This window comes from Ammospiza caudacuta, chromosome 19 (genome assembly GCF_027887145.1).
Source record: "Ammospiza caudacuta isolate bAmmCau1 chromosome 19, bAmmCau1.pri, whole genome shotgun sequence".
Classification (NCBI taxonomy): Eukaryota; Metazoa; Chordata; class Aves; order Passeriformes; family Passerellidae; genus Ammospiza; species Ammospiza caudacuta.
In genome coordinates this window covers 12,805,160-12,825,486 of record NC_080611.1, presented here as the reverse complement: position 1 = coordinate 12,825,486, position 20,327 = coordinate 12,805,160, and the positions used below count along the sequence as shown (strand labels likewise).

The 20,327-nt window shown below is 45.0% G+C and overlaps 1 protein-coding gene across 1 annotated transcript in view; it reads right to left on the bottom strand.

Moving 5' to 3' along the window:
* ASPSCR1 (ASPSCR1 tether for SLC2A4, UBX domain containing) overlaps positions 1-19,535 on the bottom strand; it is a 32,367-nt gene extending 12,832 nt beyond the window's left edge. Inside the window, exons 1-12 of the mRNA XM_058817041.1 lie at positions 19,412-19,535; positions 19,274-19,329; positions 18,517-18,628; positions 14,695-14,795; positions 10,666-10,723; positions 9,787-9,860; positions 8,600-9,008; positions 4,050-4,189; positions 2,670-2,751; positions 1,818-1,884; positions 1,021-1,083; positions 684-736 (exon numbers count right to left, since the gene is read on the bottom strand). Coding sequence (XP_058673024.1) covers positions 684-736; positions 1,021-1,083; positions 1,818-1,884; positions 2,670-2,751; positions 4,050-4,189; positions 8,600-9,008; positions 9,787-9,860; positions 10,666-10,723; positions 14,695-14,795; positions 18,517-18,628; positions 19,274-19,329; positions 19,412-19,510 — 1,314 coding nt within the window. The 5' untranslated portion in view covers positions 19,511-19,535. The remainder of the gene's footprint in view (positions 1-683; positions 737-1,020; positions 1,084-1,817; positions 1,885-2,669; positions 2,752-4,049; positions 4,190-8,599; positions 9,009-9,786; positions 9,861-10,665; positions 10,724-14,694; positions 14,796-18,516; positions 18,629-19,273; positions 19,330-19,411) is intronic.
* Between the last annotated feature and the right edge of the window lie 792 nt (positions 19,536-20,327).

Sequence of the window (20,327 nt, the reverse complement as noted above, 5' to 3'; positions counted from 1 at the left end):
AGAATCTCTGGTGCACCAGTCTGGAATGGTCCATGCAGTTCTGAATGACAGAACATTTTAAATATTGTGAGTTTAGGGCAAAGTTACATCTAGTCCTAATGTAGATGTATGATCTACACAGCCAACAGTCTCTGGCTAGGGACATCAAGACCACCTTATTGGACACTTGCAAAAAATCTCCAGGAATCTGTATTTGAAAACCCGTATTTCAGTGTTTTCAGAGAAAAATTACAAAAGAGAATGTGTATCCTTCAGTGCACATTGACTCTCACACAGTGATTTCAAAGAAGTCAGATTTTTGTCTAATATGGCCACTAGCTCCCACTGCAGCAATTGAAAACAGTTCCCTGTCCACACTGAGTCTCATCTCTTACTATCCTAGTCCAGCTACAGATAAAGCACACTGAGCACAGCTCAGCTCTCACAATAACATTCCAGGTTAACTGCAGAGTGTACCAAACAATGGGAATCCCCAGCCCTGCCCAGCGTGCCTCTGCCTATTGCTGCACAAGGTGGACCTCTTCTGGTGAAGAGCTTGTGCTCCAAAACACCTGGTTCCGCTAGCCTTGGCTGAGCAGAAGCCTACAGCATTACCCAGCTTCTTCTAAAAGTAAATAAAGCCTGAGGCAGGGGTAAGGGGAGCACAAAGCAGAGAGAATCAGAGCCCATGTGTGAGTCCTTACCTCGAACAGCGTCAGACTTTCATCGTTCAAGATGATTCTGGGAGGTGCAACAACTGAAGTTAAAAAACAAGTTATAAAACACCTAGCAACCAGAACATTAAACATAGGTATGGGAGGCATCCCTGCTCTCTGAAGGAGTGACACATTCACATGTCCACAGAGGCTGCTTCTCAGGCAGAAGCATAACATGGCTAAGGGAGCGGGTTACACCTTCTTTGCACTGTGAAGCTGTGTTTTAGGGAAGGCATTCCCTTCCAGGTCATCCCTCAGGCATCAACATCCCACAGCTAGAAACAGGCTTTATAAAGTAAGGCCAAATATTACCAACAGCACTCACATAAGTAGAATGGCAACTCTGCATTGGCAAGGTGGCTTCTTACAAAGTCTCTCAAAATGCCAACTGTGGAAAAAGCAGAGAAAGGTTTGCTAAATTACATTTGGTTCTTCAAATGTTGGGCAAGAAGACGAACTTGTAACAGCAGAAATGTCTTCTAGAAGGTATGGAGATTGCCTTTTACTCCAAAGTACACAACTGCTCTCACAAATTTCTTGTAGAAAAAACAAACAAATCACTTTGATGTGCTGGTCCCTTGGAAAAATCTAAGGATGCCTACAAAATTCTCAAAAAACTTTGTGCAGGTAACCATGGCTGACAGCTGAGAATAAGAGGATCTCCAGTAATAACAGTAAGAGCTACTTGGTGCATGGTCTGATTGCCTTTTGAGAACTGACAGAACCATAAAGGTACATCCTCTCTTAGTGGAGTTGAAGTTCATTTTTTTAACTCCTTCCTGCTTTTTGGGGTAGATTTTGGCTTGGGGAAGGGGGTGAAAGACGTTTTACACACTAAGTCAGAGGAAGTCTCCAAATGCATCCCAGTAACACATCATTTAGACACAAACAAGGGGATAGCAAGTGGGACAGCTTCCTGTCTACACAAGGACAAGCATCTTGCCATCTCCACCAAGTAGCCCTTAGCTAACTTAACTAGCCCAAAGTCCCTTCTTAGTCCGTTCAGGGCCCTACAATGACAGTGTAACTACCTTCTGCTGCTGCTTCAGAGCAGCTTTACTTTGCCAGGCAACAGTGTGACCTGTTCAGACACACTCTCATTGTGTGATTGGTTGGTCTTACCAGTCTCAGTGGGATGGAAGCAGCCTTGCAGAACGTGGCGGTCTGGAAAATGAACTCTCACCACCACCTGAAGCAAAGACAATGCCCATCAGGACAGTGGTTCATCACTGCTCTGTAACACCTGTCCTTGGCTTAGAACCTGCAAATTGTTTATTTGTTGGTTTTATTTAATGGGGAGATCTGAGGTATTTACAGGGACAGAAGTGCAACCTGGCTAACAGTGCTGTGCAGCTCCTCAGGGAACAATGGCTCTCTGCCTTTCAGAGGGGGCACAAGAGCTCAATATGTGATGTAAAATGCAGCAGCACTTGCTCAGAGAGTAGGAGCTCCCTGTGCTAAATGATGCACCAACAACAAAGACAGACCCTCATGGACAGGTGCAGACAGCCCACTGGCATCCCAATGCCTCCACAGCAGTAGGAATCCTCCTGACGTACCCCTGACCTTTGCACCTCCAGCTTGGTCAGAAAGCACCTCACTAGGAAACTGCACAGGGATCAGAGTTAGAGAGTAAAATAAACCCAACCTGTAACATTGAATCATTTCAATGAGTTTCTAACAAAATGTCTACAGAGAGCAGGCAGGAAGGTTCAGTGATACAGACTGATGTGTGCAAAACAGAAAGGTTTTGAGACATCTGGAACAGAACAGAAGCAACTCTACTGCCTGTCACTCAACCAGTGACATATTACCATATTACAGTACAGCTGTTTTCACATGGCACTCCTGTTATGCAAGTCCCAGAAACAGTTAATAGGGATGGGAATTTGATAAGTCTCACAACTGAATCCCAAGGTACTCAATCCCCGAGTCTGGGATAGCTAGAGGAAGTGGAAAATTAACAAATACTACCTTGGGGTAACGCTCCAACTTCTCCTTCTGCTGGGACTCCCTCAAGGACTTTGTCATCAGTGGAGCTTCTTCCAGGCGTTTCCTACAGACACGGGAAGAAGGCAAGTTGTCTGTAATTTTACAATGTATTTTTACTTTATTAAGCTAGCACAAGACCCAAGCAGGGCTGATGAGAACTGATTAACTGTTCAATGCATCTCTCACACCATTTTCCCTACCTCCTGAAACTACTGAGCATCAGCAACAATACTATATAAAATTACTTTTATTGTACAAGTTCATGACAGCAGATGCAAAAAAAGATTCTAAGAGGACAGGAAAGTCTGCTTAGACTACTCAAGAAGAGGTGGACTTATTAATCCAATAAACCAGAGACTAGGGTTGGACATTATTACTCCACAGGGGCAGAAGAGCTACTGAACTTGAAAAACAATGCCAGCACAAAAAATTAATAAGTATTAATTAGCAACAAGGAAAAAAATGAAAAGTTTCAGATCATTCAAAAACTGGCATTGTAGACGTCTATTAAAATAAGTAGTGGGTACAAAATAAAAGTCTACTTGCATTTAAGAGGAAACAATAAATGTAAGAAAATAATTACATATTTTCCCATAAGCAAAGAAACTAGCTCAGACCCAAGAGATCCTATGCTCAGCTTCAGTACATTTTCTTTGTATCCAAGTAACTGATGTGTAACTTGCCCTTATTTTTATTCCTGGCTGTAAGGGGAAAGCATCAGCAAATTTGGAAATTGGGTCTTTTTGGGGGGCCTGTATTCCAGTAATCCTCAACCAAATGACTCTACATTTGTACCACTAAATACTCCAGACTCACAAACAGCAGAGCAATTTTCAGGCCATATTCTGTGTACTCAGTGGCCTGTGGGAAAAAAATCAACTCTAAGTAAAAAGTTCAATTTGGACTTGGCTATAGCATAAAAGAGACTGCTTCACAGTCCTGGAGAGTTATTGCAATGTTTAAAGGAATGCTTTGACCCACTTGAAACTAAATACATTCATGAAATTAATTTCTTCAAGAAACATGCAGACAGAAAAATGGTGCTGTGACAGGAAGGGCAGTTTATCTTCATCTGAGTTTTTACTGAACTGAAGTCTGATGAAGTAAAAGCATGAATATTTGAAAGCAAGCTACCTGAACAGTGTGTGTGTGTGTGTGTGTGTGTGTGTGTGTGTGTGTGTGTGTGTGTATGCCTCTTCCAAACATTCTCAGGTCTTGCTTGTGGCTAAGTTGGTCTTTCTGATAAGGTCTAATAAAAGGCTAATTCAGTCACTTAGAAGATAAGGTGTTTCTTACAAGCTCTGCTGATCACTGTCACTCTGCTCAACAACAGGACACACTCACAGCAGAAAGGGAACTTGCCTCTCATTCTGCAGCTGTGCCAAACGTTTCCGTACATCATCCACTGTGACTTCAAAAAATTCATCAGGAAGCTCTTCTGGGCCATCAGAAATTTGTTCCAGTAGGTCTAGGTGACATATAAGGGGCTCACGTTCTACAAGCTACAGAAAAAAATGAGCTCCAATTACTTTTAAATGCATTGCTCTGCTTATCTTATAAGGTTCCTGAAAAAGAGTAACAGGACAGTATTTACAAACTGTCTTTTGACCTGTTCAGCTCTCTGAACTAAACCACTGCAGGGTTTCGTTGCACACCTTTTGAAATTTTATCCTGGTTTCTCATGTGCAGAAAGATCCCTTAAACAGTAAAACTCTTGTTTTGCACTTACAAAGTGAGAGATCAGCCTTTGCTGCAACCAGAGCACACAGATGCAGGAGAGCAGTTCTCCCTGGACATCAGCTGCAACAAAGGTACTTAAAGCATTTCCTGGCCACCTGCCCTACACAGCAGAGCTGCGAGCAGGCACTCCAAGCTGCACTCCTTCTCACCTGCCCAGCAGGGCACAGAAAGCCTGGCTGCCTGCCCCCCCAGCCTCCAGAGCCCAGAGCTGGGTGTCACGATGGCAAACCTTCCAGTGCAACTGGGCCTAGCCTACAGCTGTGGTTGCAGTTATGAAACAACCGAAACAAAACAAGCCAATACCCACAATCCCCTAAAAAACCCAAACTGGAGCCCCAACCACTGAGATCAAGAGCATTTGCCATCTCTGCAGGCAGCAGGACTTTAATGGATCCCTCCCCAGGAAAGGTTATGTGCTGGCTACTCTCTCTTCTGCCCAAAGCAGCAGCTGTGCCTGTGTGAATACAAACCACGACCAGAGTCAAGCAATCAAGAGGCAGTTATATCTCCTGGATCTCAAACAAGTCAAACTTTCTAAATTCCAAAACTGTTTAAAGGAACAAAGCTTGCAAACAGAGAACAGCATACTGAAGGCTACAGGAGATGCAGGGAGGACACAGCTCATGGCTGAAGAGGCTCACAGGAACAAAAATTTTGGTAGTTAATCCAGCATTTCTTCCTAGTCAGCTGCCAGCTTAACAATGCCACAGGCTCTGTGAATGAACCCACAGCCCATTTCTTCTCCCCTCATTCTCTCATACACTCTTTCCAATCCTAATTAACACCCAGATGTCCTCCCTCCATCCACTCACCCCTCCCCCAGGCACTGGCCACTTGGGAACAGGAGTCTTCTCAATTGTCTAAAGCACAACACAAATTACAAGGCAATGTTCACTCTACTTGTGGGCACTAAAGGGTAATTTGAGAAATTAAAAGATGGAGGTTGTGTGGGTGGGACCTTTGGCTACTTTTAGAAAGTTGAGCAGGGTCAGCCCTAACGAGCGGGTACAGGAGCCTGGCTGCAGCTTTCCCCAGGCCCGGGTGGGGTGGGGGTGCCAGTGCTGCAGGAAGGACCCCGAGTGCCCAGGACCATCAGCTGGTTGCACCGTGATCCAACCACTGATGCTCCAGTGAGGGCACAGCTATGTCAGAGGCCAGAGGAGAATTAATCAGGCCTCCCCAAGAACCCAGTGTATTTTCATCTCCTCAAGCAGGCTTGAGTTTCATTTAATTCTAAACATGTAGTGAAAATAGATGTTTTCTGAACAAGCCCAAACCCAAAAGACTGAGGAGGTATATCCTATGGCGTGTTGTGAAGGGTGCAAGGATACAATGGAGAGAACTCCAAAGTATCCAAATTCTGCATTAGCAAATCCTAAAGTTACCATTTAGTATTGGCTCTAACAAGGACTTTAGTTAATCCCAACAGCAGTGGGATTCCAAAGGGAAAGAGCCAGCCCCCATCCAAATTACGGTGACAGTTAATGGCATCTGCCAAGGCATTGGGAACCCAAGATGGCACAAGGCAGACATATATTCCAGTCCTAAGTGTTCCCTCCTCTTCCTTGCTGTGGGCTCCAACAATCCCAAAGTGCGGACAGAATCCAAAAATTAACTTCTCACAATGATTATGAAAGAGACTCCAGGAATACTAACCCACTTGCCAGCCCACTGCACACACAGTGTTTTCCGCAATTGTGATAAAAAATAACTATCTCCTGTAACAATAAATGGCTGGATGTTCTACTTTCCATTATGTAAACTGGAGGAAAGCAAGCTGTGCATTTTGGTGTCCTACTTCTTCCAGGAGCCAAAGATGCTGTGCTAAGGTTTGGCATCTTCCTTCTTCAAAGTCTATTCTTCCACCAAGGCTGAAATGTCAGGCACTTTTCCCCATGAGGCTGAAGCTGTATGTTCACAGCAGCATCTACATAAGTGCAGCCTATGTGACAAAGCCAGGTGTCAGGAAGAATGCACTCTGGGGTCACCATCCTGCTCCCAGGGAAGCAGGTAAGCTGAGGAAAACTCTTATGATTTAAGTGAAATAGGGGTCATTGTGCTTTCCACAGCAGCAAGCTCTCCCTAGAGACCCACTTCCTCCCCACCACCTCTGGGAGCTCTAATCTCATGCTGAATCTGGTTTAAAGTTACCTTCTAATAATTAACATTCTGACATCAAAGTCAGCTTGCAGCTGTCTGTAAACCATCTTTAGCCTAAGAAACGAAGGGATGCCGGCACAGATTTTATCCAGCCTCTCTTCAGCTTCAAAAACCACACACAGGCAAAGCATTAATGGGAAGATTCTTTTACAAAAATGGACCTTTGATGTTTAAAAATAATTTGTTTTGTTTTGGGTTTTTTTTCCTCAGGACTGAAAAAGGACAAAAAGCAGATGCCATGTGGCTAGCCCTACTTGGCTGTTGCTGCTGGGAGGAGAGTGGAATATGGCAGGAGTGGAGGAGGGAACAAAATGTAATCAATCAGCAGCAAAAGTACCAGAGATCAAAGGGCTTGAAAGCAGCCGTCAAAATCACATGCTGTTTAACACAAGGACACAACTCCCCCAACAGAATTTGCAGCTGCTTCCCAAGCTGCTCTCAGAGTGGAAGGCAGCTGGCTCCAGAAGTGGTTTGAACTGGACTGCGACTCTGAGAACGACATCGCTTGGTGTGAGTCCTTCAGCCACCAGCACTCAGCCATGCCCAAGAGCTCAGCTACACATCAGCCTGTGCACTCAGCGAAATGATGGAGCTCTGCCTCTCCCACCAGTGCACAGACAAGTGTGGGCAACAAACCCTTGCACTTCTGCTCTCTTCCCAGACACAGCACAAACTCCTCCTTTCCAAACCCCTCATAGACAAGAGTGCAACTGAAGCAAGCAACACATGAGACTGGACAAATCACCCAGCCTACTGTTTAATTCTCCATGTTAAGGGTCTGCTCCAAAAGGTTAAATAATACTGATTAGACAGACCCAAACACGCTTCTAATACACTCAAATATTCACCGCTGCAGGTTGGCATGGCCTCTTTCTGCTACGTGTGCAGTTCACAGCTGCTCCAGAGTCCTTCCACGGTCTGGCTTCTGCTCCTCAACAATTCAGAACTCATCAAAAATAGGCTGCAACCACAGAGAAGTCAACTAAGGTAGAGTCTCTACATCAACGTGAAAGCATCCACAGTCTTGCTAAATTCCTCCTGGACTAAGATCCCTTTGAAGCTCCCCAGGCATCCTTTCTTTCTACTTATAGCTTTCTATTGTTCAATCCTGGCTGGATCAGACCAGAGGAGATTCAAACCTCCAACTCTAGGAGGTACCAAAGAGTCAGAAACAACAAAGGGGATCTGTGACATGAAAGCTGGCCAGTGATGAGCCAAAGGAGCAAGAAAAGAGCTGCTCACTGAGAATCCAGAATGGGAAACTCTCAGTGCATAATAATAAGGAGTAAATTATTAATTAAATGGCTCCTGTACTTCATGCTACGCTACTTGCCAGACATACCCAACCTTCCTGAAGGCATTCAATTCCATACAGCTGGCCTGCACAAAACACACTTCAATGTCATTCCCAGGTGACTCTGGGATGGCATCACAGCACTTTTCAGCCATCAGTTCTGGTATCTCAACATGGGCTCAAGCACTTTTCAGTTTTAACAAACACAGTTTTATTTCAGTGACCCAACAATGGTGAGATGTGCAATCTGTCCCTCTGGGAGATAGTTAGAGACAGGCAGACTACTTCAAAGGCAAGATATTTTAGATTAAGACAAAAACTACTTCTATAAGCAAGGAGAAGGACAAAAGGAAAAGGCTGGAAGGTTTCTGCTTCATCTGCAATACAAAGAAAATTAAGTCACAGGGTCAGGTAACAAAGTGGCCATTTGTTAATGAAATCTGTGGCACTGAGGTGCAGGATCTTCTGGACTGTGATTTAATGCAGCTGTGTTGTCTCTATTGCCTAACTCTGGACAGCAAATTCTTAAACTCAAATCCTTCCTACTTCCTTTCTGAACTCAGACAGAACTGTGTGTCATTAAGGCACCTAATTCTGTGACACAGGGAAAAAGTCCTAAATCTGGGAACATCTTTTTCCTCATGGGAGTGCAGCCTCAGGCAAGGCAGGATATAAAAAAAGCCCTCGTTGCCCAAACTGCAAATACATTTGCCCTTACCTGTTCTTGCTCCTTTTGCAGTTCTTGGCTGTTCTTAGACTTCTTTGGCTTAGAAGGACCTCCAGGGCTCAAAAAAGTTGTTGGCAGCTTTGAAGATGGTACAGCTACAGGAGAGTCCCCCAGATGCTCTCCCTCTCCAAAAAAAGGGCCAAACGGGGTAGGCTCAGGCTCTGGGAAATGCTGCAGCTCCTCCAAGCTAGCATGAGAATTTTTAATCGAGTCTTGCTTGTGTGTGCAGCTGTTTAAAGATATAGCCACATCCCTGTGCTCCAAGTCCTTTGGAAATGTGTTTTCTTGAGGTAGTGGCACATCCATTGCTTCTTCCATGGAGCCTTGCCTCACTGTTGGCTCATTACAAGGCACCGTGGCACCCTCCCCACCAGATGAACTGCATTTCTTCATGACAACTCTTGAAGAAGACACCAAAAGGAATAAAAATAAAATCATAATCCTAGGACTGCTGCCCTCTCTATTCTTAATGTTTCCATGACACAAAGACAACATCTGACTCAAATACACCCTGATTTATTAACTTTCTTCTTCCAGGTCCTTACAGAGAACAAGCTCCAATTACTGTGAAGTGTGGGGTAGAGGGCCAGGGGGTTGTGCAGAATAACAGAACAGGGATCCGCTCCTCTGCAAGAAAACTGCCATCTAGAGAAAATCAGTAGGCATTTGGAAAGCACAGCCTTCTAATCACTCCTGCCTTCTGTATATACCACAAAGAGCTGGTCAGGAGATCACAGAAAGGTTGCTCCTGTCCCAAACTCACCCCCCAACAGCCACCAGGGCCTGCAGCAGCTGGGAGTTAAGTGCCTGAGATCCAGAGCAGGGAAGAATGAAGTGGCAGCTGATTACCCTCTCTGAGAGAATTTAAACTTTGAATTGTCTGTTCCACTCAAAGGAGAAAGAAAAAAAAATAAATAAAAAAAGAAACAAACAAACAAGCTCTTTTAATCTGCACATGACCGGTCAGTGCCAGAATCTGCTGCTGTGCAAAGCACATCTGGGCAGCAGTTTGAGATAAACAGGCAAATGCAGTAATTTCTGAATGCCGCAATGTTTTAATTTGGCGTCTTTTCTTGTGACTTTTCTTTTTCTTTCTTTCTTTTGGTACTTGAAACAAAATAAATTCACCATCAGAGTGGAAAGGGAAAATAAAGAGGCCAAACTTTGCTTCTCCCAACCTGATAATGGCATTGCCTCCAATCAGACCAAGTGATTTCAGTGTTGTCCTCTCCAGGGCATCTTTTCCTGATATCTACAACGAAACCAAAGGAGAGTAGTTACGGCCTCTGATTCCCCAGGAAAGCATGTAAAGCTCTTTACAGAAAGAAACCTGTATCTGAAGAAATACCACACAACACAAGAAACAGGTGAAAACACACTCCTGCAGTTGAAAATCAGACCTGAAATCCATCTGTATCAACTTGTACTGTTTCACCAAATTCGCAGTTTATTAAATCATCTCAATGGAAGGTGACCTACATATATTTTCATGCCATACACACATCCAAGTGGGATCCAACTACAGCAAAGCTACTTTTATGTCAGGAGTTAAATGACAGGCAACATCTCAGGGCTGCAAGACAGACGATTTCCTTACATACACCTCTTATCTGTCTGTAATGACCTATTCCAGAATAAAGACGATCTGTCCACAGAGGTCAGTGGGAAGTAAAGGGGACAGCTAGGGAGAGTGAATTCCATAATATCCACATACAAAATATTTAACAAAACATTAATAGCAAAAGATCAAAACAGAGAAAAGCAAATATTTATTAAAATGAAAACACTGTTTTGACTCAAGCTTTAAAAGAAGCTGGAAAGAAAAACACAAATAGGTCATTGAGCTCATTTTATGGGCTCAGAGGTCTCAACGGCACAAGGTTACGTTCCAAGAGAGCTTTTTTCCATACAGACACGTCATGCATTGAAAAGACCAACATTTTTTTACTTCCCCTCTCAAGAAAGTTCAAAAGAAACACTTTCCAGGTTGGAAAGCAGAACTAAGTTTTCTTATGTTTTAGGGACATGAGACAGTTGAGAGGCCTTTGCTGCCTTACCTCATCCCGCATGTAAATACAGACTGGAGACAATTCACCATCCTGCTCCATCAGCTCCCTGCAAGAAAGAGCAAAACACTGCAGCATCTGCACAACAGCCTACCCCCTCCAAAACCAGCACAGACTAACAGTACAAAGTGAAATCAGCAGGAAACACTGTCCTCCGTTTTTCTCCAGCAATAACCACTACACAGTTCACAGGACCACTATTAGACATTAAGTAAACAATTTGCTTCAATGCATTCACGTAAAATATTGTGCCTTCAGCATCACATAATTTAAACACTTATATTTTGAGATGCAATATTACCAGAAACAAAGTTATGTCAAGGAGTTATGTAGGAAAAGAATCCCTTAAGTAACAGTCAAAATCCACACAGCCGCTGAAGAGTGTGGTTCTGAAGTGACTGTGCATTGCACAGTCTGTCTGCTGCTCTTAGAAAAGCTTGGAACTCCACAAACAGACATGCAATATATCCAGCCAGCAGGGAAAGACCACCTCAGGACACAGGTAGCATTTTCTGTTACGTTAACAGGGAAATCACCTTTTGCACTTTAACAACCTGCTTCCCCAGCAGAACTCTGGAGTCTGCATAACCAAACTCAGCCCAGCATGAAGTGACAAAATAAACTGAACTGAGAGGGAGTCAACCAGCCTATGAAGTGGAAAATTAAGGGAAACAGCCATCAAATTCCATGGAAATTCATCAAGGACATTTCAACTGAGACTTAAAACTCAGCTACAATGACATATAAATGAAACCAGAAGCCACTCAGGATCGAGAGAGCCGTTGGAAAATTATGATACTCAATCTTTGAGTAATTCTCAAGAGCCAGAGAACATCAATGGTTTCCAGTTGAAGGATATGAAGGACTAAATCTGTTAAGCAAAAACCACAACTGAGATGTCAGGCTTAATTGTAGCAGTCTATATGCCATCTTGATCAAATGGTTAAAAGCTTGCAACAGCACAGTGGTATGGGACAAGGCGAGTCACAATGAAACCCAGAGGTAGAGTAAATCCAAACAGAACAAACTATAAAACCAGTCCTGAGGGTCAGGTCTATTTTAGGAAAGACAGCAGCTGAGAACTGCTTCCAGACCAGTTGCAACATATTCCAGGGAGTTCATAGTACCAAGACTGCAAGACCACTATTTCAGAACACTTCTCCCAGCCACCACAACAAATCCCATTGTGCAGAAAGCAACAGACACACCACAGCATCCAAAATACTATATTCAAGTTTCAGATTATGAAACACAGTTAACTTCAAGGTGAACAACCAAACCAACACTACAATAGGTTTGCCTCCATTTGTGATCCTGCAATTAGTTATTCTCTTTCAGGAACAAAACACACTATACAATGCTCTGCAGGAATCAAGAGATTAAGTTGCTCATACAAAAGAACATTGTCTTGTGATATAAGACCCAGGCTCCAACCTCCCTCACTCCTCTGGCAGCAATACCCGAGGAAATTCCCAAGGCCAATGCCTGATGATGAAAGGCAGGAAAAAAAATCTTGTCTCAATTGGAGAATTGGAACAAAAGATCACCATTAGCACACCATAGCAGGTTACTGCACTCAGACTTCTCCAGACAATCCAGGAAAGATACTCGTTCCCACCTTATTTTCAATAGGATTTGCTTCCAATTAAGATTAGCTGTATCCCTGGAGGAATCCTCAATAACAGTGCACAAAAGATAAAGGACTGATGAGACACAGAGAAACAGTACAGAATCACAGAAAAGGCAGACAGAACGGGCCACGGAACACAAGCTTGAACCTCAAGCTGCTGTATGTCAGGAAAGCTGGATGACAACCATCTAAGAGAAAAAAGTCTTAGGTGGAGTGGAACATGTCCTCACCAAAGACTAATAGAGAGAAAGCCAGTTTGACTTATAGAAAGAACCTAGTTTCATTCACTTTTCCAAAAACCGCTTTCCACTTCAATCCAAGAAATTCTTTGAAGAGTTTTCTAAAAATGTGTGGAAAATATCTGAACCAAATGAATGACCGGTGTAGAAGAAGAAGCAGTGAAGAATTATAATGATTATCAAAGATGTCTCTGAGTCTCTGAATTGCAACTGCTCTATGGAGAACAGCCCATAAAGCTGCTGAAGTTGCAAGCAGGCAAGAGTGGGAGATAGAAATGCAGGATTCTTGCTCACAGGACAGACAACAGTGTGCTTTCAACCAGCCTCTGCAGCACAGACTCCACACAAAGATCCCCAGAGACTTATTTTTGTCTAACTCTTGGAAGCAGCAGGCTCCTCCTCCAGCTGCTGCTAATCCATTACATGCACCCACTGAGGCAAGCACACACATCAAACATACTGTCCTCTCTTTGATGTGCTGCTCTTCAGAAGGGGAACGGCAAGCAGATTAGATTCCTTCATGTAGTGATCTGACAGGGCCTGTAAACATCTTGTGCAAGGACTGCCGCACGCTGAGAGGAGGAGCAGCCCTACAATAGCTTCCAGACCTTCTTCAGACCCAATTAGCCAAGATGGATGCTGGAAACCCAGGGGAAATTCCAGTGGATTTAGAATACTTCCCCTCACGCACTTAGAGCGGCCAAGCATTCCAGGAAAACGTCTCCAGTTGGAGAGTCCAAGGAAGGATTTCAGCAAACATCAACAACTAGCTGACTAGTTAGTCAACAGAATCAAAACACATTGAACAGTAATTCAGCCCATTAAATCCATACAGATGCCTGTAGATTCAGCTTGTTCTGTGACTAAACCACACACAGCACCTTTGCTGCTTGTTGAACTTAATCAAGATTGTAAAGTCCATCCAAACATCTGAAGTCAGCTTCCAGAGGCCAGAAAAGAGCAGCTGTGGTCTGAAGTTATGAATGCTTAGCACACTGCCGCAGTTAGAAGCTTAGGAAGAGCAACATGTATATGAGCTAGTAGTATTACAATGACCTGTAACCAATAAAACCACTTCAAAAGAGCAAAATTATATGAAAAGCTCAAAATTTAAACCAAAGAAACAATCAACTAATATGTGACAAAGCCACACAAAGGTTATTTGTAATTGTCAGTAACTACCACCTTCCACCAGTCTAGCAGTCCCCAAACTGCAACAGGCACTCCTCTCCTCACAGAGAATGTAGTAAGGGACAAGAGGGGACTTAAAACCCTCAGGAAAATGATACCTGTGGCTTTTTCCTACCTCTTTCCTCAATTAAAAGAAAAATAGTTCTTTTATCTCTAGCATTTACATGAATACTGTTCCTTTACTTATGAATAAATGTCACATTGCAGACATGGTCCATGATTAAAAACAGAACGGCTGTCACAGCTTCAAGGCTTCCTCTTCCAAACCATGAAAAATAGAAAAGAAGTGCCTCTCTCCAAGAAGTTTATTAGCTTGCCATTTCAAAACAATACAGCCTTCTAAAATCAAAACTAAAGACAAGAGGTAGCACTCAATGTAGACTAGACTAAAACAAGATTTCTAACCCATGTACATGTTCAATAAATACAGAACCAGAAATTCTTCCATTCAAACAGGATCTAATCAGTCTTTTGAAGATTCCACATTAACCTGCTGAGAGCTCCAGATTTCCTTGAAGAACTTGCACAACAGCAAGTCTCAAAAGCAACAGCAACCCATGTGAAAGAATCCCCTGCACTACAGGGAGCTGCAGCACAGAAATAGTGGGGATGGAGATCATCCAGGCTTGACACACACATCTCTAGCAGCAATCTGACTTCAAACAGATTTGTGTAAAAGGAAGGTGGTGCAACACATCCCAGTATCTTCACAGCTTCAGCAGTTTGTTACCAGTTTATGCCCTGAATCAGAAGTGGTACTCCTGGATTAAAAAACAATAATAAAACTATGGATTGTCAAATACGAAAGAGCAAGGAAAATACAAACATCTCTGTTATAGGAGAAATCACAATCAAATAAATGTAAATTCTACAAATTTGAAGGATTTAGCTGGGTCACTGTAACAAGTAATTAGTGGCATGCAGAGATCAAAACAAGTATTTTCTCACTGCATTGCTCACCTGATCTTTGCAAAATGGTTGAGAAGTTCCCACAAGGTCTGTTGACAGCGGAAGGTGTCTTGCAAGCGGGAGCCATCATCTAGTTGTAATGCTATCCGAACCTATAAGAACACCACAATTAATTCATCTGAAAATTGAATGAAAACTTATTTTTCTTCACAACTTTTTAAAATATTTTGGTGTTTCTTGTTCATCAATGCAGGCATTCTGGCCTGAATTCCTGTTCGTTGGATGAATGGCTCCTGAGTGTGGGGGAGGCCATCCTGGAATACTAACCAGCTTTCATGGGCCCCTCTCCCCTGCCCTATCTTGAACTGCAACATATTCAGAAAAATGCCAATGCAAACATCCCAAATAATGTGCCATCATGAGCAACAGAGGTGTTCTGCTTTATACCAGGTGAAACTTTACAGTAAGGGTCTTCACAGCTGCATAAAACAAATTCCAATAACCCAGACATGCCTGATGCAGCTGCACCATCTAAAACACCAACACAGAGCTGGTCTACTCCAGTGTCATTTTGCAGAACAACTTCCATGGGACAAAACTGTTCACTTGCATATCCACACACAGAAACAATTAACACATTCCCATCCATCCCTGCTTTACTGAAGACCTAAACAACCGTTAGCAATCTGAAGGAATGACGTTTGTAACTCACTAATGCTTCCTAACCACCACATTTTGACATACAATTTAAGAGTGAAGTAACAAAAAAATCTCAACAATAATTCTGGTCATTAAATTACCGAGTTCTTGAACACCTGCAGAAAAAGGCAAGAGCCAGCTAGCTGCAGATTTTAACAGATCTTTTCCAACCTGGAATGTGAACATCCACGTACATTATAAGGCACCACACAGTCTTTAGAGAATTGCTTCCCTACTGCTCCCCCACAAAAAAACCCAAACAAACAAACAAAAAACAAAAAAAGCAAAAACAAACAAACAAACAAAAAAAAAAACCCACCAAGACATTTCTAAAGTGAACACATGCTGGGGTCAGTCCTGAAGAACTTCAAACTCCTGACCGTCCCAAGGGAAAAGTTTAGCAGCCAACCAAGAGATAGACAGGTATCTATTCTCTAGATAATATTCTGCAGAGCACTTTAGGTGTTATCTTAACCTTTTAGAGAATATTCAGCCTTTTCCAGAGTGTCTAACTTTCAAGTTTTCCCAATTAGCTCACTTGTCTAAAGAAAAATCACACAAAGTCCTGCAGCCACTAGATACAACCTGGCTTCTCCAGTCAACTTGAGTTTGCAGAAGTCCACAAAAACTGGTCTTATTCCAAAGCCTGAGAAGGGCATTAGGCCAAGACAGCCAAAGCCACTTTCTTTCATTCTGTGTTTTCATGTGTCCTTACTAATACTCTCAGTGCAGCCTCTCACCAAGTGCAAGGTGTGTGAGCAAGCATGAAGGCAGGAGCTACAGAGAGGTGGGAAAGTTCCAGTAATTCACTGTGATTTCCATGGAGGAATACATTTGTCATCTGCCTTGGCTCCCACCAGTACTCACAGGACTACAAATGCTGATCTGCTGGAGACAGGAATTTTTCTGCATAAAGGAAACAGTGGCATCATCAATAATGAGCTGACAGTACAGTGTCATTTCATCCCACCACGAACACAATCTCACGGTTTCTCCTACATGGGAGACAAGCTTTAGATTATTCTCAGCTACAGGAGAGCGATGACAGCTGACATCACCATTCTGTAAGAATCCAGGCCAGAAATTCAGACTACCAGTTGCATCAGTTTTTGGGCAACAGTTCAAAGACAAACATGTCACGAAAGTCCTGTTCACTCCATTAGAAAAGTCTCTTCGAAAACCCCAGGTGCTACTTAGTATTCCAACAACCAGTGCCAATTATCGTCTAAGTTTACAAACATTTAAAAAAGAGGCTGACAGCTTTAACACCAGAGCTGTACTGATGGTGCTCCTGCATCACCCACTATCACAAAGGGAATTTGTTCCATTTTTCACTAAAGAACTGTCTTACAGGAAACAGTATTTTCCACAAGCACAGGCAAATCCAAAAGCTTTCTATTTTTAAAACATCAGATTTGCTGACCAAACTCATGATTTATCAAAACCTGTATTCTGTCTCTAGGGTAACTGCTGTCACTAAAGGAAAGCACACCAACTTCCACGCACATAATCTTAATAGAATATACAGTAATAAAAGACACAGAATGAAATTCATCTCAATATTACTGCAGCCAGCTGGCATGACTGAGTCTGCATCTGAACTGCCACTACATCCCAGTCACACTCATCTGGCTGTTACGGAATTCCCTATTTTTTAACACATACTCCCTGTGGGAGGGAATTCTTTTTAGTCAGTTGTTCTGTACAAAGTCTTTTCTTACACTGTGATATTCTCCCAGGTAAAATCTGCTCAAGTCTGTGGGGCAAGGATTCTTTAGGCTCCACTCTTTACATGCACATTTGCTGCATCTTCTCACCTTCATGACAGAGCAACCAGCACTCCCAGGGCAGCCTCACTTCTGTATATTGTGCTGTTGAACTGCAACTAAATAGTAACAGCTTATACTTCTTTTAGCTCTTCTCTTTTGTGATCTAATGTAACACTTCCACACTATAACCCCTCTCCTAACAGTGAACAATCCTTCTTGCCTTTTCTCGCAATATAACTTCAGGGGAAAAAAAATAAAATCATTTTTTTCCTTCAGTACCTCCCAAACTGGATGCAAATGTCAGACAGTCATCACTGCACCATTTCAAAAGAAAGACTTTTCTCTGGAAGAAACCTCCATTCCACCACAACATTTCACTGAAAATTTTAAGCAGATGCCACTGGTTTGTGGTATTTTTTAAAGTAAAGACACTATTTCAAGCACAAATGTCCTTCTACCCCCAAATCAGAAAAAAGGCATGAGTGCCAAAGCTAAGAACATGGAGGTTTTACAGAGAAAAGTATGAACATCAGGGACCCCCAAAACTACATTACAAAGTGAACTAAAGCAGAGACTCCAAAGCCTTCTCACACCACAAAGTTCACTGATCAGTTTCTCTCAGCTAGATTAACTGCCTATAACAAACACCACTAACACTGCTTGGCTGACAGACATTAAGAGATCAGCAGCAAAAGACCTGAAACAAAAGACCTGAAACATTAAAATGGAGAAACTTCCTCTGAGGAAATTAACAAATAACAGGATGACTTAGTGACAGACAAATTTCCATTGCCAGGCTACTTAAGTAAGACCACACATCATTTTTACACCACGAAAAGTTCACACTCAGTAACACCTATGCATCGCTTGAAAAGTCAGGCCTATGGCCACAGGGGTATGTATAGAAGATTTTTACACTCCTAAAAGTGGCCATAATTTCTAGAGAAAACACTGTCCAAAAGTCCTTTGCAAATAATACTAAATAGGGACATTTGGCCACTGATGAACACAGAACATGTCACTGAAGAATCTAAAGCTGTGTAAACACACCATGAACACCAATGCTGGGAAAGCAGCAAAACAAGATTCTGTAAGAATCTGAGATTTACTCAAAATCCAGAGCTGGACAACAGCAACTGAAACTGAAATTAGGAAAGGGAACTGAATTAGTCGTCACTGATGTTTAACATCTTAGCTATCCATGACCACTAGTTTTTCTTCTCTAGCACAGCTGGTACCCCATGCTCATGCAGACTCTAAGCAAAGACTTTCAGCTACCTAATTGCTATTTTCGAAAGCACTGCAACCAGTCTTCAGCTGGCCTCTTGGTCATTAGATCTGATGAGATCCTATCAGCACAACTGGTAACTGAACAAAACAGGCCACATTGTGTAAATGAACATACCGTGGTTCCAGCTCCTGCTCTGCTGGAGACTGGCACCATCTCCAGTTTGGCATTGTTGGGCAGCCTAGCAAATCTCCACTGCAAAGACAGGTCCAACACATTCCTCTGAAACCTGAAGGAGAACACAGCCTATGAGCAATACAAAGTCCAGGTATTGGGCAACAGAATTCCCAGAAGGAATTCAACAAAATCAACAAAAGCTATTCTGCACACCAAAGGAGCTGCAGTTCACAGAAGTCACAGAGAAGGGACTCAAATCTATGTTCCTCCTTTAAAGGTTTTAAAGAGATAAACAGCAACCAACTACATAGCCAAGTCTGATTAAATACCAATGTACTTTTTTTTTCTTTTTTTTTTTTTTTCTTTTTTTTTTGTGCTATTCAGACAAACGAGTTGCAATGAAGACACCATAAAAGCGGAGGGTCAAACCCCCAGGTAAGAGGGGAGACGGGCGCTGCTGATCTGTGCTCTAGATGAGGTGCACGCGTGGGTGTCCCGTGGCAGCGGCATGGGGCCTCGCCGTGTGTCCCGGCATCGAAAGGAGCGTGGCACAGGGAAACCGGGGCGAGCCGCCCTGGGCAGAGCTCAGCGTGCGTCCCGGCCCCTCGCACTCCCACCGCCCGCCGCGGGTTCCGCCGGGCCCCGGCCGAGCCGCGGACTCCGGCAGCGCCGGGCCCGGCGCGGAGAGCGGCCGCGGGCGGGGCCTCCCGCACGGCCGGGGCAGCCGGAGCCGGCCCGGCCCCGCGGCGACACTCACTTCAGGCCGTACTCGCCGGGGCTGCCACCCTGCTTCCTGCAGACCTCCTCGAGGACCTGCGGAGAGAACAGAGGCGTCACGGCCTGCCTGCTGCCCTGCCACCGCCTTCCCCGAAGCCCCCTCGCCCCGCGGACCCACCTGGAGCAGGACCGTGCCGGGCCCCACCCGCACGGTGACCCGCCGCCCGCTGGGCGCCAGCACCGACACCGCGGCGCCGCCCCCGCCCGCCGCCGCCATCTTCCCCTGCCGTGCCAGCCCCGCGCGGCCGAGGCGGAGCCGGCCCCGGGGCCGTCCCGCTGCCGGCCCGCCCCGCCGCGCCGCGCCGCGCCCCGACCGCACCGGAGGGGAGGAGGACGGGGGCGCTGGCCCGGCCCGGCCCGGCCCGGCGGCTGCGGGAGCGAGCGGTGGCGGACGGTCCCGGCCTGGCGGAGCCGGCCCGCGGCGGGACGGGCCGGCGGCTCTGCGGGCGGAGCGGGGCGGTTCGCCCGGTGCGCGAGGGGGGCTGGCGGCGGCCCCTGCACACGGCGCACGGTGGGCGGCCCGGGCGGCTCCCCCGGCGCTGGGCGGGGGCTGCCCCCGGCCCTGCCCGCCGGGCCGCGCTGGGGGCGGCTCCGGAGCCCCGCGGGGAGCGGGACGGGAGCCAGGCGCACCTCCCGCTGTGGCTGTCGGCGCCTGTGTTGTCCCTTGGGTTTCCAGTGTCGGGATCCTCCCTCAGGGAAATAAAACATTTTCTCGTTTTACCGGGACCCTGGCCGGCAGCGCAGGCGGCGACCCCTCAGCAAGGGCCGGCCGGCCCGGGCATCCCCAGGCAGCGCCGGGGCCAGAAATGCCTTGGGCAGAACGGCTCGGATCTGCCTCCCAGGCAGTGGCACCGAAAATCCCCGCGCGTACAGGGAAGGCTCTCCTGGGCCAAATAACAGCCCTGGCGAACGCCGCATGTCGCAGGGGAATGGGGACCGTCCTGCCGCCTTCCCAGCGCCACGGCAGCGTCCCGGCACTGCCACAGCCGGGGCGCCGTTGGTCAGACAAAGCACAGCATCCTGCTGCTCCTGAG